This window comes from Dryas octopetala, chromosome 1 (assembly GCF_963921425.1).
Source record: "Dryas octopetala chromosome 1, drDryOcto1.1, whole genome shotgun sequence".
In the NCBI taxonomy this organism is placed as follows: domain Eukaryota; kingdom Viridiplantae; phylum Streptophyta; class Magnoliopsida; order Rosales; family Rosaceae; genus Dryas; species Dryas octopetala.
The window spans coordinates 12,589,970-12,606,642 of NC_141366.1; the positions used below are offsets into that span (position 1 = coordinate 12,589,970).

Genomic DNA, 16,673 nt, shown 5'->3' on the forward strand with positions numbered 1-16,673 from the left:
AACAATAATGATATGAATGAACTCATTGAAGTCAGCACAAAAAGAAAAGGCAATAATTATAGGATGTGAAAAAAAAGAAAAATTTAGAAAAAGGAAAAAGAAAGACAAGTCGCGGCGCGAACGCGTCTTTGATTTAATGCAGAGAACGCGGCATAGAATTGGAAGAAGAGAAAACGCTGAAACAGAGGAGAGGAGGGCGTGTCAACGCAACCATCATCCTCATCCTCAACTCTGCACACTTGTCTCTCTCTCTCTCTCTCTCTGTGACTCTCTGTGTCATTGTCCCTCTCCTCCTCCTCCTCCACCTCCCTTTCTTGGCCACTGTGTTCCACTCCACAATTTTTATTAATATAATCTTATAAAGCAGCCTCCACATCAGGACAGCCATGACCGGCAGAGAAATCCTCCACAAGATGAAGGTATCTCACATGACTCACATCACATGTGTTTACTGTACTATACTGCTCCTCCATAAATATCATATCTCTTCTTTCATGGGTTTTTCAATTGCCTGACTGCTTTGCTCATAAATTGGCTACTTTTGGCTCTTCCCTGTCATCTTTCTGATCTACAATTTGATTACATCCACACCCATATGGTGAAATCTTGCAGATCTTTGTGTCATATATGTTATTGAAAAAATCCCATTTCTCCAAATTGTGTGCTGCAACTTCTTATTGTAATTTGTATGTATTTCTATCTTTTTTAGAGTTCAAATCTTAGATCTGAAACTCCACTCTTCCTCTTGGTCTTGCTACCTTGGGTTTATGGATGTTGCAATAGGAAGACCCTTTTTTATCTCAAACCCCACTCTTCCTTTTGCTCTTGCTACTTTGGGTTTTTGGGTATTGCAAGAGCAATAAGTTTTCTCTCAGTATGTACTATGTAGTCAATTTCATGAAGATCATGTTTTTTTTAGTTCACGTATGAAGATTAAAATGCAGTATGGAATTTTAGTGCTTTGATCACATATTCTTCATTAAATTAAAAGAGAGGAGTATGGGAGCTGGAGCCAAGACAGAACATTTAGAAAAGATAAATAATAAAATAAATGCATCTACTTTTTTGTTGTCTTGCTTTGATTAATTTGTGGTTTGTGGAAGTGAGTGACAGGGCTTGAGTTCTCAACTGCTAAAATTGAGTGGAACTATTTTATAGGCTTGCCTGAAATTTGATATTTCACAAATGATGAAATCTACTTTAGAAGCCACAATTTTTTTCCCCCTAGGACTAGGTAAGCTATATCAAATAATTGTAGTATGCTTTATGGCTAAGTTCATTATTTTATACCTGGCAATTTGAAAAATGGCTTCTCAAAATATGAAAGCTTTTGCTTTCTCTTCTTATCGTTTGTCTTTGTAATTTTCTTTCTTTTTCAGCTTAGTCTTGCTGGTTGTCTTTTAAAAATAAATACCTTGATATCTTTTGTTTAGTTTTCTGCTTGCGAACCTCAATTTGTGCTTGTTTATTGTAGGAAAAAGTTTTAGGTCCATCAGATCCTGACTCTGGAAAAGGAAAGAGCAAGATGTCAAATCATGTAACACATGGCTTCCACTTGGTAAAGGGAAAATCCCATCATGCCATGGAAGACTATGTTGTTGCACAGTTTAAGCAAATCGATGAGGGTGAGCTAGGCCTATTTGCAATATTTGATGGCCATTTGAGCCATGAAATTCCTGAATACTTGCAGTCTCATCTCTTTAATAATATCTTGAAAGAGGTAATATATGCAGTTAGCACAACAATATCACATTCGTTCATTTTGTAGTTCAATTGAAGCTCTTGTAGTTAAATGATGGTACACATCAAAATTCATATCTTTGTACTTTTGGTATTCCATTTTCCCTCTCCTCAGCCTAAATTCTGGACAGACCCAGAGAATGCAGTCAGGAGAGCTTATTGCATAACCGATACTAACATTCTGGAGAAAGCAGTTGATTTGGGAAAAGGGGGTTCAACTGCAGTTACAGCCATATTAATTAACTGCCAGAAGCTGGTGGTAGCCAATGTTGGAGATTCCCGGGCTATTATCTGCAAGAATGGCGTAGCTAAACAACTGTCAGTTGATCATGAGCCGAGCACGGAAAGAGAACAAATTGAAAACAGAGGTGGTTTCGTATCAAACTTTCCAGGTAAACATTCCTGATAATACAAATTAATCTGTTTGGACGCCACATGAAGAAACTATCTGTGTTTGTGTACCATATAAAATGGTTTAATGTTTGAGCTTGATGTTTAGAGTGAGGTCACTTGGCTTTTCATAGGATATACCAACTTACTCCATGCCGGACCAAGTGTTTAACTGCTTGGACTCGAAATTCACTCTATAAATACACTAGCTTGGTTTTGGTGATGAAATATGAGTTTCTATGGTCTTTGGACCTCAGGTGCTTGCAGCATAGCGGCCATAGTTGAGATTGATTACCAAGCCTAATCAAATTTATTGTTTTCTACTTCTCCCCATCCTCATCATAGCTTTGTTTCTTCCATCTATAGTTGTATTAAGATTATGGTTCTGATGAATTCAGGGGATGTTCCACGTGTTGATGGGCAGTTGGCAGTAGCGAGAGCATTTGGTGACAAGAGCTTGAAGAAACATCTCAGTTCTGAACCTTATGTGATGATGGAGACGATAGATGATCAGACAGAGTTCGCTGTCTTGGCAAGTGATGGACTTTGGAAGGTTGGTTTATTTGAAATTATGACAACAGTATATTCAATTACACACTATCAAGTATAATATAAGGCAGAAGCAACATATTAAATCCAAAGAATTGGAGTTCCTCATTTTTTGCACTTTGAATGAACCTAAAATTTGTTTATATGATCTGATGTCAGGTGATGACGAATGAAGAAGTTGTGGATGCTATCAGACAGATAAAGGATGCCCGGGCAGCAGCAAAGCACCTTACTGAAGAGGCAGTCAATAGGAAGAGCTCTGATGATATTTCTTGTGTAGTTGTAAGATTTCGGTGAATGTATAATTTCTCTTTGGTATGACTTTTGTCTGATTTTAACTTGGTTCAACTTTTGTATTAGATATGTTGTATTCATAAACACCTATGGCATTGAAGTGTGCTTGATGTGTATCTTGTGCCCTTTTCTACTGTACTCTTTCATCATTGTTATTGAGAATTCATACATGATGAAACCATTGGGAACTCAATCCCCTTTGAGTAAAACTAAAAGGGGGTTAAAAGCATAATATCTTCTAGAAAATAAAATAAAATATATCATACTAAATATTCTCTAATTTCATAAATATCGTCATAAAGTCCGTGACATGGTGACAAAGATAAAGTAGATAGTCCTCTAGTGTGCTGAATAACAAAAGGAAAGCTAATATTTGCAGACAATAAGACACCCAAGGAAGCTGAAGCTTTGCAAGCGAAAAATGTATGAAAACGAAGCTAACTTGTCGTTTGGTATGGAAAATATCTGAAATAAGACATCCCATAGACGATCTTGGTATGACAAATACAAAACATATCCTAGTGGTCGTAATATCCATAATGCAAGTCATATAAAAGAGCAGACTACCAGCCATGAGCTATGCACTCATTTTCAGCATCTTATTATCATAGACTTCAATTATGCTGAAAACCAAGTTCCAAATTAAAATGGCTTGTCTTGTCAATGGTCAAGACTCAAGAGTAACTTGGGGTAAAGTATTAACAAGAGGCATTTTAATGTTTTAAGTCGTCGCATAGATATTTCAGCAATTAATATGACACATTGACACCCGCTGTTGACTTACATTAATTAAAGGAGACTTACAGTTGTGTTCATAAGATGAACACTTTTTAGATAAACACCAATTTTACTCAAGTCCAATTTTTAAACATCCTAGCATGTAGATCCAACGGTTTACAGCACTACTCTTACATAAACCAATAGTTAAACTAAATAACTACATAATACAATAGCTCCAAAGGCTTACATAGTCCCCATGTAATGTCCTACATTCTACAAACTATGAGTTCAGAAACAAAGCACCAAGTAAACTTAAAGGCTTACACATATAGTACTTCCCTAGAACAATGTATAGGCATTATTCTCATTGTTAAGCCTATAGAAGAACAATCATATATAGAAAGCCATGGATGACAGAAGAGAGGGAGCATGCAATTATATATGGCCTCATCTGATCTGGAAATGCTTGGAAGCAGAACTTCCAGATGGGGGTGTAATCTGATATCTGACTCTTTGAGTTTGATCATCAGCCTGCAGTCTAGTCTGAGATTCTCTGTATTGAGGACCAACCCCTCTGCGGCTTGAGCCTTCTCCATAAGGTTCAGCTGAGCTCTTCCTGCGGCGCTCATTGTGGCCTGCCAAACGCCGGCGACAGCTTCTCTTTGCTTCGTCAAACTCGGTTAGCTCATGGAACCTGTGCAGCATCCCCACATTGAAAAGTACTTGTTGAGGAATATATATGAATCAAGGGTTACTAACAAATTCTGGAATCAAAGTACACAAGAAATAGCATTTCCCCAAGCAATTTCAGCTTGTGTGTCAAAGGAAAATAAAATGTTGCATGATTTAGCATGAACAATGCTAGTCAAAGGTTAATTTAACTAGAATTCAAGGCTCTATAGACTAGAATCTGAGTTTGTTTGTTTCCAAGGAAAAATGCTTTCAGAGAAGATAAAAAAACATTTCCAAGACAATAATTTGCTTAGAAATACTGTTGCGTAGCTGTAAACCCATGTTTTAAGTGTCATGATCTATAAAGGAAAAATAAATCCTTATGTACTAATGGAAAATATATAGGTTTTCAAGTACTTTCTCCATGGAAAATTAGTTAAAAGCTCTATTTTTATTTATTTATGTGGATAGATCTTTTGCTTTTTTGAGAGTGTATCAGTGTATCACTCATCTTACTTGCCTGGACAAAAACCCACAATTTTATTCCATCAAAATAAACAGAGAGACCATTTTACTAACAATCACTAGGGAAACAAGAAAGAAAGAAGTAGAAGAAGAAGAAGATGGGATGCAAAACCTGCTGCATTGCTGGCAAAACCGTTGTCGAAGCCCGGAGACGATCACAACAGCTGCCTTTGAATGGAACTCACAGACCTTATGGCGGCGATGGTACCTCTTTGCATCAATCAAATCAGCACCACACCTCTCTGCTTGACAACATGGTGGTGACACTCCACCTCCACCTCCACCAGCAGATCCTTTCCTTCCAGCAGAAGCTGCTGCTTTCTTCTGTTTCTCACTCTCTTCAAATCTCATCAACCCACCACCACCAGTCTCTTCTTCCTCTGAGTCATCCTCTGCTTCATCAAGATCTGCTGCTGCCTTGTTGTTGGTCACCTTTTCTTTCCAACTACTCTGCCTCCCTTCAAACTTCGTAGCCTCCATTGAGGAAGCTGCAGCTGATCACAATGAGGGTGCTAATTGTGGTGGTGATGGAGAGTGGTGTACTTGGTGAGCAAGATGGTGTGGAACATGGAGTTATGAAGGTGAAAGTGTAAGCAATTAATAGGTGAAAAAGGTGGAAGCAGAGGACCACAAACTACTCCAAATTTTTTGTGTCCGGGGGTGTCAATATCATATAAGGTGGTGGAAATTGGGATGGAACAGTGACTAACAAAGAGTTCAAAGATGGGAATTTGATTGCCATTAAAACATGGACAATGGTTTTTGAGCTTATAATTTGTCTCAATGACAACGCTAGTTAGAGGTTATGATTTATTGACATTAATGGGATGATTAATATGTTATACAACTATTAGATTCCGAAAACGTAAAAACCCGTTAGAGAATTAGATGTTTTTACACGCCTAGCTAATGTGTTACATGACGAAAGAGAGATAGACTCATAAACATATAAGACGGTTATGTGAAAGTTTTCCTCTTCACCCTCACGTGTAGCCTCCTCATCCTGTAAGTGAAGATGCTTACACAGAAAAAAAAAAGAGAAACATATATGTGCAAACAACTAACCCTACCCTGCACCTTGCAAATCAACAAAGAAGTTGAGATTTCAAACTCAACATTGCTTGCAAACAAAACTATATGCTAAAGAACCATTGAAAATTTGAAACGATTAGAGAATAGACAACATACTGTAGAGTTGTTCACATTGGTAAAGTGTATTAATTGAGAGGAAGATGTCGTTTCCAAGTGAACATTAAAGGAGTAGATAGCAGCAATTGCATGCTTTAATTAAATTCATCACGTACTGGGTGCATGAGTAAATTAACATGCAGTACAACTGACTACTTCAGTAGCTTTTTCCAATCCAACTGGCCTACGGAGGTAGTAGATCTTTAATCTCTGGTGCATGCCTTGTCTGCCATTTATAATTTACCTTTACAGTTACACATGCATAGTAAAATCATCCATTTTTAACCATGCATGGGTTAAGTTCTTTCTCTCAAGAGGACCATGTGTTATGTCAAAGATGAATATTGGGGGTACAAGCTCACGGGGCATTGGATATATATGTGTTATCTTGAGGTACATATATAGGCAGAGTTATTTAGCAAGGAAAAATCAAGTGTGATATGACCCTGCACCCTAATTCACATGGCCATAGTACCAAGTACTCCGATATGGTTGATGTAAGCGTTTAACAAGTCATGGTTTCTGTCCCCTGTGGTCCTAAAGATTTAATCTATAATCTGATCTTCAGGAAAAAAATAAAATAAAAAAGTGAAAGTGAAAGGAAGAGAATAGCAATACTACTTCCAACTGGTATGCAATAATATATGCTTTGGGTTCCTTTGCACTGTGTCTATTTCCAAGCTTCTACTGTGACTAAAGTTATTTTGAACTATTGTTGTCGCATTGTTGAGTTCATCATCTCTTATAATTCACAAAGACGGAACTTATTAGTTTAACATACATTATTGACTCATTTTCTAACAGTTTAAGTTTTGAAATTCAAGAGTTGTCTAACTTAATATCAAAACTTTTGTTGTAAAAGGTCCTAAGAGTTTATAACCTTGAATTCTCATTTTCCAAATTCTTTGTTGATCGATTCGTAAGTTACAAAATGACATTGCACATATATGTTTCTCTGTCTGCATCTGTTTGCCTCTCCACGTGCAGGATTGGAATGCTCGTGAGAGACAAAATAAGTGTTAGCTTGATACTTACACCCCTAACAATTTAAATTTTTAGAATCCAATGCTTGTCTAACACATACTTAAACACCATTTATATACCACTGTGACCTATACATGGTGTTCACTATACACAGTCTAGAAGTTATGACCTAACTGTTTGGTCTTTTCTTTCCTTTTCAAGTCGCTTATACCATGATTAAGGAATACATAAGACCACTGTGGTCCTTGCTAGCTAGCTTCATCAAGCATTCACCTCACCGGCTTCCGCGTCGCCTCTGTACTTTTCTTGCTAGCTTGTAAGAATCCATAATTATATGCGTCAGTCACACCAATTAAGTTATTTTCACCACAATATAGATTAATTGTGCCCATCATTCTCAGTACCCTTGAGTTGGGTTTTGGTCCCAAAAGTTCTGAATTCCTGGATTCCTCTCTTTGTCCTGGACTTCTAAAGCAGGGCCAAATCCTAATCATAAAGCCTTTATCATCAATCATTCCTCAATATTGAGTGGTCAACACATAAACAATACTTAAAGGCATACAGGTTTGCACCACACTATTACTCAAAAACATAAAAAAAGATTGTACATTTGTACTGGGTGAGACTAAGTTGTATGGACATTTATGCCATGTCTATGCAACATTAGACTAAGAACCTGAATTAGTTAAATGGTGTTATTTATGTGTTTGGTATATCATAAAACAAATTAGACAAGTACTAGTACTGCCTGATGAAATGGAGGTCACTAGTAGTAGGTCACTCTCAAGTTGCAATCTTGAGAATTACTTGGTCCCGTGGTTTTGGCCAAACATGTAAAGCACATCGTCCCTGCATGATTCCTTTCCCCCATGGATAAATTTGGTGATGAGTTTCAGTCCCTTTTCCGCACACTAAAATGGAAGCATTGGCTCTTCTCCTCAGACTGCTTTAATTTAATTCTATATATCGCATTCTCTTTTTCATCTTCTTTTCCCCTATCCTGAAACTTTATTGGATGCATTCATAGTAATGGGGAACAAATAGACTGAGCATTGGATTCCACAACACAAATATTTGACACATGCAAGTCCCACAACAAACGACCTAGGCACCTTCTATTGTGACTTGTGTGAGGCACAATATATGGAGATATTTCTGTTTTATATTTTGAGAAATGCTGGCTACATAGTAGTATAGTCCCTTATCTTTTTTATCTTCTTTTATGACTTTTTCTCTTATTATTTTTATTTTGCAGTGCATTATCATAATCGAAATTGTTCAATATTTTTAGACTCTACAAAAAAAAAAAAAATAATCAAATAAAAAATCATTTGTTTATATAACTTTTCAAATAAACAGACAATTTCTTGTGTCTATTTATTTGATAACATTACATGAGCAAATGATTTTCAATTTAACTGATTTTTACAAAGATGATTTTTCAAAACTGATCTAAAAAATGAACAATTTCAATTACACTATTGTAGCACGAGAAAATAAGAGAAGGTTAAAAAAAAAGGCAGAAAGAACTAATTGCTGATTATGGGCTTGGGCTTGGGCTATTCAATGGGCCCTTAAGCCCTCTCACTTTGGGTCAGGCCCATAACAATGTCTTACTTAATAGTTGGTACAGCTAGTCAAAAACATTATCTATCGATATTTGATCAAACTATTCTGATTTTGATCGGATGCTTTATAAACATCAATTTCACATCTGCTGGGTCTTCTGGGTCATTATATGTAACATGAAAACTGAATTTATGTGATATAAAATGTACCAAATATAATTTTATCAAATTTACAAGTACCAAAAGGTCCAAAACCTTTGAAAAGTCATATAACATAATTCTGTCTCCGAAACCAGAGTCGTAGTTTAGTACTACAAGTCTACAATATTACATTGTTCTCAATATTTCAAAGGCTTCAATTAATCATCTGATTAATTAAGCTGATGGTGATGAAGATGATGATAATCAGGATCATGATCTGCGAGCTTAGTTTGGTCCTCAATACTTCTATACTCAGTTGTATCAATAACGTTCTCATCTGCCTCTGCAACCAACGTGTCCTGGACCTTCTGGGTCTTGTTGTTGGCAGCGTCCCATGCACTGTCCATAGTCTCCTTGGCCAGGTCTGCCATGTCCTCTACAACCTCTGTTGCTTTCACAGGGCCTTGTCTTGCTGTGTCTGCTACGAATCCAGTGACACCACTCATACGGTCAATATTACTATCTGCTTGCCTCTCTTCTCTGCCTAGTTCATGCGTGCCTGCCTCTGTTGTTGTCCTGTTTCTTGGGTCCTGTTTCAAAGTCATAATGAGTGAGAATATAATTTTACCCAAAAAAAGAAAGAAAGAGAGACAAAAAAAAAAAAGATGTATATATAAAAGCTATAAATATATATACGTACTTGGGCACGTTCAAAAGCAGTGGAGAAGCAAGCCCTGGATAGATGCTGTTTAGGCAAAGAAATTGAGATATTGAAAAGAGCTCTCTTTGTCAAACTCAAACATATTGCTGCCATAGTTTGTTTGAAGCTGTTTTTTTCTCAATTTTCCTCTCTCTATTTTGTACTGATCTCCTGGTTCCTTCAACTATATCCTCAATACCCCAATATGCGTGGAGATTATATACAGTGCAAAACACAGCAAAGTGGTCTATTCATTGAGCACCACGTGCACATACTTTTGACACGTTTTGGGTTTCTTTAAAAATGACTCACTGTGGTGCTTTAGGTGTTCGACACTTGTCCCCCTGCGATATTTAATAATCAGGGCGGTCTTTGATTCATTAACCGACTCCATCAGGCCTCTTTGAGACCAAGACCATTGCTAAATTGAAGCACTAGTACTCCAAAGAGTTTAAGGGTTGGGTCTAAGAAGCTTGATTCCCCTGGCAGCTGGGATGCCAATGCTGTAACCATAAATCTTTTCACTATTAAATCTACTTTTGTATATATATATATATATACTGTATTCGTATTCGTACATAATAAGTGAACATTAATTACACTTTCTACACTTTCTTTGGTCGAGTACTGCAATTAAAGTTCATTCAAAAGCAAAACTAAAGACTCATATACAGCTCGATCAACACCATCTGAAACTAATTACCTCAGAACGTTCAAAAGCACCGGAGAAGAAAACCTTAGAGAATCTGCTGGAGGGTTGAGTCTGAGTCAAAGCTCTAGAGGCAATACTAGCTCTTGCTGCACTTCTTGCTATGAACATTGTTGCTGCTATGTTTGGTCACTAGCTAGCTTTTTTTTTTGGTTCTGGCCCTATTATTTTTCTTCCTCATTAACCATGCTGGCGGTCGATATAGTGCCAAATTAATATTATGGAAAGGTGGCACATCAAAGAAAGAGAAACGTGGAGGGGTTGGACACGTTTTGAAAGCACAAGAATCACCCCATTTTGCTGATTTAGCAGCTCAACACTTCTGTTTTTTATTTTTATTTTTTGGTCTCATGCAAAAGTGGGCCTAAATTAAGGCCCAAAATAGATTGGTCTTGGACTGGTCACTCACTGTTAACCTTTGCTCCATCACATTGAGTAAAACAAAATTCTGTATTTGCAATAATGAGACAATACATGACAGAGAGAATACATGACAAAGAGAAAAAAAAACACAGCATAAAAGATTAATGCTGTTTAAAAGCTCGTTAAATACATGACAGAGAGAATTCATTAAAAATATAGCATCAGTTTAAACTCTTTTATTCCATCTCTTCCTCATTTTGCATAGTCTTTGTAGTTTCTCATTTGCATCTGTTGGCACAAGCATTAATGCATTATGCAATAATATTGGATAAGCTAAGAAAAATGAGTTCACAGAATACAAGGCCACGATAAACAGACTATGAGTAATCCTGAAAGTTACTTATTCCACAGAAAAGATTTAGAGTAACACTTGTGGCCAGAGAAGATGAAAGAGTTTCAAAAAAGGTCCTTCTGATGCCACCTTGTTGCATTGAATTAGTCATGTACTTGTTCAAGTCATATATGTGCAATGAAACAAAATCAGTTCAAATACTAAGGAACACAAAAGTTAATGCATTCCAACTGCTCTGTCTTGCACAATGGAAACCTCATCATCAGAGAACACAGAAATGCCCAAAATTCAGAAAAAAAAAAAAAAAAAAAAAAAAAAGAAAAAAAAAGAGGACAGTTTCTAGAAATTTTGTAATGCTTATTTCAAGTAGAAGTGGCCAACATAGCCTTTGTATACATATTACATCTGTCAGTATATAGTACCAAAGGAGTTTTTTCTATATGAAACGAAAGGAATGGAGATTGCACCAGCCATAGACTTGCAATAGCATTGCTTTACAGGTATACCTTACCATTTTGGACCCCAACGGAACCTCAATTCCAAAAGATGGAATGCAGCAAGGATATTCATTGTTTAACACTCTCAAATCCAATACCATCAAGCCACGAGACAACTTCTTCAATATAAGGTCTCTGCCTTGGATTTGGATCCAGGCATTTACAGGCAATGCCAAGCACCTCTAAAAGCTGCTTCTCATGGTCCTTATTCCAAATTGATGAATCTATAATCTCCTCCTCTCTCTTCTCACATTTCATCTGAAACATCCATGATACCAAATCTCTGCAGTTTTTTCCTCTGCATACTTCTACCGGCCTCCTCCCAGTTAAAAGTTCAAGAAGAACAACACCAAAACTGTAAACATCACCCCTGCAGGTTGCAGTTAATGTCTGACTATACTCAGGAGGAATATAACCCAAAGTCCCAACCAGATCTGTTGTAACATGAGTGTCGTAAGGACGAAGTAACCTTGCAAGACCAAAATCTGCCAGATGAGCTTCAAATTTGTCATCTAGAAGAATGTTGCTTGTTTTTATATCTCGATGCACTATATTTGGCTGACAATCTTTATGCAAGTAAGCTAATCCATGAGCTGCACCTTGAGCTATCTTAAGTCTTACATCCCATTTTAGAAGTGAAACCCCATCAACACTTTCATGCAGCCAATAATCCAAGCTTCCATTCTCCATGTAGGAGTAAATTAACAACCTGTCATTACCATGACGGCAATAACCTTGAAGAGAGACAAGGTTCCTGTGCTGAGCTCTTGAGAGGGCCTCCACTTCAGCTTGAAATTCCCGTTCCACCTGTCCACAATCCCCAGAAAGTCTCTTGATTGCAGCTTTTGTGCCATTGGGTAGGTTGGCTTTGTAAACAAGACCATAACCACCACAACCAATTATGTTTGCTTGGTTGAAATTGTTTGTAGATTTTAACAAGTCTGCAACTGTGAGATCCTTACAATCTGAATTCTGAAAAGGCACCAATTTTGAAGATGCAAGTGCTCCAGATAACCTGTGCGGCAGGCCGAGTTCCTCATCAAAATCATCAATTTTATGCTCTACTTCCCTCCTTGACATTTTAAATAGACCAACTGCAAGAAGAAATGCAATCCCAATTCCTATGCTGATTGTTACACAAAGGATGCTGTTTCGACCAAATCTACTGTTTGAACTAGATGGCATTACAGGCTTGAGACCTGTATTGAGGTCACCACATGGAGAATACATTTCCCCACAAAGTCCAGGGTTACCCTCAAAGCTTGAGTTGGGAAAGCTTAAGAACTGTCCTTCGTTGGGAATTACTCCATGCAAGTGATTATTTGCCACACTAAACTTTGACAAGAATGTGAGCTTGCTAAGTGATGGAGGGATAGAACCATATAGATTATTGCCTGATAAATCCAATGTTTCCAAGTTCTCCATCTCTGAGATGGTGCTAGGGATGGTCCCTGTAATGTTGTTCCTGCTCCAATCCATAACATGGAGCTGTTTCAGCCGTCCAATTCCAGGCCAGATTGTTCCATTTATTCTATTATTGCTCAAGTATATTGAAGGAGGAAACTTCGATGCCTGGTTGTATTGCAGACCACTAGCACTCTGATTTCGCTTTACAAATAGTGGGATGCCAGCAGAGGCAGTAAGATGTGATTGACTGCAATTTGTAGATATGAGGCTTTTCAGCTCTGTCAGACTTTTCGGGATTTCTCCAGTGAGAGAGTTATTTGAGAAGTCCAGATAAAAAAGGTTCTCCATCTGACCAATCCATGGAGGGATACTGCCATCCAAGTGATTCCATGACAAATCAAGGACTTGCAACTTCCTGCAACTCAATAACCAAGCTGGAATCTGGCCTTTAAGAGCACAATTCCCAAGTGCTAAAACCATTAAGCTTTCAAACCCATTGGCATCTTTCGGAATCTCCTCACCAAGGAAATTTTTTGTAAGAATAAGAGTTGTGAGATTTTTGCACTGCTGCAGCACAGATAATGCCCCAGATAAGTTTACAAAACTGTTATTTGACAATGAGAGAAAGAACAGGGATGTGAGTTTTGCAAAATCTTCAGGGATTGAACCCCTCAATTCATTCCTGGCAAGGCTTAAAGTTGTCAACTCACGGCAATTAGACAGTGAATTTGGAAGGAAGCCAAAAAAACGATTAGTAGCAAGATCAAGTGTGCAGAGATTGGGAAGCCCAGTGAAATTTAGATCAATAGAACCTGATAAAGAATTGTTACGCAGATCAAGCACTCGAAGATTTGAGCAGAGTGACAAGGTTGAAGGTAATGGACCAGATAACATATTTGAATGTGCAACTAACTGTTCTAGTCCACTAAGATTCCCAAATACATTTGGAAGTTCACCCAAGAATTGGTTTCCAAAAATGACTAAGGTCTTGAGGTTAGAGAGCTTACTCAGATCCTTGCTTATCTGGCCGGAAAGATGGTTCCCAGAGAAAGAAAGCTGCTCCAAGGCTGAAAACGAATATATAGATTCAGGTAGATGGCCTGCAAATGAATTGAAGTCCAAGTGCAACTGTTGGAGAGACACGCTGCAATTGTCTAAGCCTTCAAGACTGCCCGTGAGACGGTTCCAAGATATATCAAGAATATGAATATCATTGGAAGAGCTACAAATTTGAGGATTAAACTGACCAGTGAATGAATTATTGCTTATGTTGAACACAAGAAGATGAGAGAATACTCCAAACTCAGATAAGCTGCCATTGATTGAGTTGCTTGAAATATTCAGTACTTCAATCGACTTCAAGCCAGCAAGCGCACCTGAAACTGGTCCTGACAGCATGTTATGGCTCAAATCAAGAACTTCTAGCTGCTTCAAGTTTGAGAGCTCTGCAGGCAATCCACCTTCCAGCTGATTCAGAGAAAGATTAAGCAATTTCAGCTGTTCTAATCGACCCAAAGAGCGTGAAATCATTCCTTTGAGACTCATGCTGGGCAGAATCAACTTGATGACTCTACTTGCAACTGTCCCATTATTCACATTCGCACAGACAACACCATCCCATTGGCAGCAAACTGATTTCTTGGACCATGCTGTGATAATAGAACCATTTGTAAGGTTTCCTGCAAACTCTTTCAGTGCAAGAAAATCATTTGGATCACAGGATCGGATTGGGGTATTAAGACCCAAAGAAGAACCAAGAAAGCAAGCCAAGAATATCCATTTGAGGAATGTCATTGGAAGAAACCCCAGTAGCACCATTACTGAAACCAAAGCAGATCCCCAACTCAAGCCAAGGCCAACACTCCCATGAAACTCAGCTGAATCAGATATTATATGGCATGCGCTGCTCTTCAGAAGAAAGGAAGAAATCCAAATGAAGAAACTTCCACACCCAAATTCCAAGAGAGCTTCCCTTTAAAATCCAGCTTACAACTTCAATTGAAGCAACATTTACAGTAAAACAAATGCAATCACCAGTGCCCACTTGGAATCAGATCCCTGGACCATAAAAATGGAAGCGCAGAAACTTACTTCAATCTGAAAATGTTGCGCAAACAGTGGCCCCTAATTGAGAGAGAGAGAGAGAGAGAGAGAGAGAGAGAGAGAGAGAGAGAGAACAGGGCCAAAAGAAGGAGCTTAAATACCCACATCCCAAAGCACCTCAAAAACCACAGAAAAGGGTTAACTAACAACTTGCAAGTGAAGCAATTAACACTGACCGCTTAAAAAACTGAAGCAGTAATTAACACCAGTTGAACGACTAAGATCCCCCAGTCCCCACCAGAACTCAAAACCCTTGACCAAAAATCACCAAACCCAACCAAAACCCCTTATTTTGCTGAACAAGCATCCTCCCCAATTTTACACATCAAGAGAAAGACGCAACTGCAGAAACTTCAAAACCCACATCCCAAAACCATTACAAAATACCAAACATGAAAGAGAAAGAGAGAAGCATAACAAAGGAGAGAGCTTTTCTGGCCAAAGTTCAATAGTGAAATGGAAAAAGGTTCAGGATTTCACAAGCATTGCCCATTTACTTTGACAGAAAAGTAAACAGAAGTCCCTTTACGTACCTAACATCAACAGTGAGTGACCACTTTTTCCACAAATGGGTGTTCTCCAATTTCAAAACCCAGACGTCTCCATCCCCTTAATTTTCAAAGCAAGAAAAAAAATAAGCAGGATGAGTGAGAATATAATAAAAGACGAAGAAATCAAGCAAAGCAGAGATACTTCAAAATCAAACAAACAGTAGGACAGAAAGAAACAAACTTGGGTAGAGTGGAGTACAGAAAAGGAAACTTCTTTTTCTTTCCTGAGAATCTTTATTTTATTAGACAAACACACTACTGGGTAAGTGGGTTTTTTGATTTTGAACTAGAGGGGGGGACACAGAGATTGAGAGAGCTGACTATTTGGGCAAAATTTTCTCTTGGATTTTCTCACACCCAGTAAAAGTCACAACTGATTTGTCAATACCCACTACCTACATTTGTCTCTTTGCTTCTAAAATAATCATTGAAAATTTGGGTTTGTGGGAATGCGGGTGGGTGGGACCCGGACCCGGTTTGATGAGGTTGGACATATCTGGTGCGGTCTAAACGAGGATGGGAGGGATCTCATTAGCTCACGCGTGCATGACGCGCGTGGAAGCACTCTATTTCTTTGTATGACAGATGTGTATAGAAGAAGATGCGGGTGTGGTGTGCACGCGTTGTGTGGGCGCGTGGGGAATGAAAATGGGGAGGTCAAAGAGCTGAGATTGGATGAGAGAAAGCGAGAGTGGATGGAGCCGGTGGATGAGCGGCGGTAGGCGGACGTCACGGGCCACTGCCGTGATCCATAACGTGTCAAATTTGCTCAGCACTGGATCTTCTGGTCAACTACTCAACCTTCCCTCACGTGAATTCACCCAACCCATCTTTTATTTTTGTTTTTTATTTTTTATTTGCTTTTCTTAAAAAAAGTTGGCATAATGCTTTTTTAGGCTTAATATTTTATTGTCTTCTTAATTATGATTCTTGTGTTGATTTGTCCCTAACATTAAAATTTCATAAATTCAAGCATCAAATTTTTAATGAGTCAAAGTGGTCATTTTCTTAGATTATAATTGAGGAGACAAACTGAATACTAATTTTTCAAAATATCAAATAGTCATTCGATCTTAAAACTCACCAATATTATGAAGATAAATATATCACTAAACAACAAGGTAATCGGTTATATTGGCATAAATCTTGCACATGATACTAAAATTGATATATATCGGTTAGAATTTAGAAAGTCATTTTATCTCAAAAAAAGTATTTAG

At 37.9% G+C, this 16,673-nt stretch overlaps 4 protein-coding genes across 4 annotated transcripts; 1 reads left to right on the forward strand and 3 right to left on the reverse strand.

Annotated features, from left to right (window-relative positions):
* The first annotated feature begins 129 nt into the window (after window positions 1–129).
* On the forward strand, window positions 130–3,089 carry LOC147298004 (Protein phosphatase 2C family protein). The gene is made up of 5 exons (XM_086253125.1): window positions 130–419; window positions 1,475–1,720; window positions 1,856–2,132; window positions 2,529–2,683; window positions 2,839–3,089. Exons 1-5 carry the CDS (start codon window positions 387–389, stop codon window positions 2,974–2,976), a joined length of 849 nt encoding a protein of 282 aa, XP_086109251.1. The 5' UTR covers window positions 130–386; the 3' UTR covers window positions 2,977–3,089.
* Window positions 3,090–3,758: 669 nt separating this feature from the next.
* LOC147298005 (squamosa promoter-binding-like protein 4) lies at window positions 3,759–5,422 on the reverse strand. Its single transcript, XM_086245666.1, has 2 exons — window positions 5,003–5,422; window positions 3,759–4,387 (listed from the first exon to the last, which is right to left on the reverse strand). The coding sequence occupies exons 1-2, from the start codon at window positions 5,368–5,370 to the stop codon at window positions 4,141–4,143; spliced, it is 615 nt and encodes a 204-aa protein (XP_086101792.1). The 5' UTR covers window positions 5,371–5,422; the 3' UTR covers window positions 3,759–4,140.
* Window positions 5,423–8,936: 3,514 nt separating this feature from the next.
* On the reverse strand, window positions 8,937–9,625 carry LOC147298006 (uncharacterized). The gene is made up of 2 exons (XM_086229988.1): window positions 9,472–9,625; window positions 8,937–9,361 (listed from the first exon to the last, which is right to left on the reverse strand). The coding sequence occupies exons 1-2, from the start codon at window positions 9,583–9,585 to the stop codon at window positions 9,002–9,004; spliced, it is 474 nt and encodes a 157-aa protein (XP_086086114.1). The 5' UTR covers window positions 9,586–9,625; the 3' UTR covers window positions 8,937–9,001.
* A 1,621-nt stretch (window positions 9,626–11,246) lies between these two features.
* Window positions 11,247–15,490, reverse strand: PSKR2 (phytosylfokine-alpha receptor 2). The gene has a single exon (XM_086251576.1). It carries the CDS (start codon window positions 14,615–14,617, stop codon window positions 11,462–11,464), a length of 3,156 nt encoding a protein of 1,051 aa, XP_086107702.1. The 5' UTR covers window positions 14,618–15,490; the 3' UTR covers window positions 11,247–11,461.
* Window positions 15,491–16,673: the final 1,183 nt, after the last annotated feature.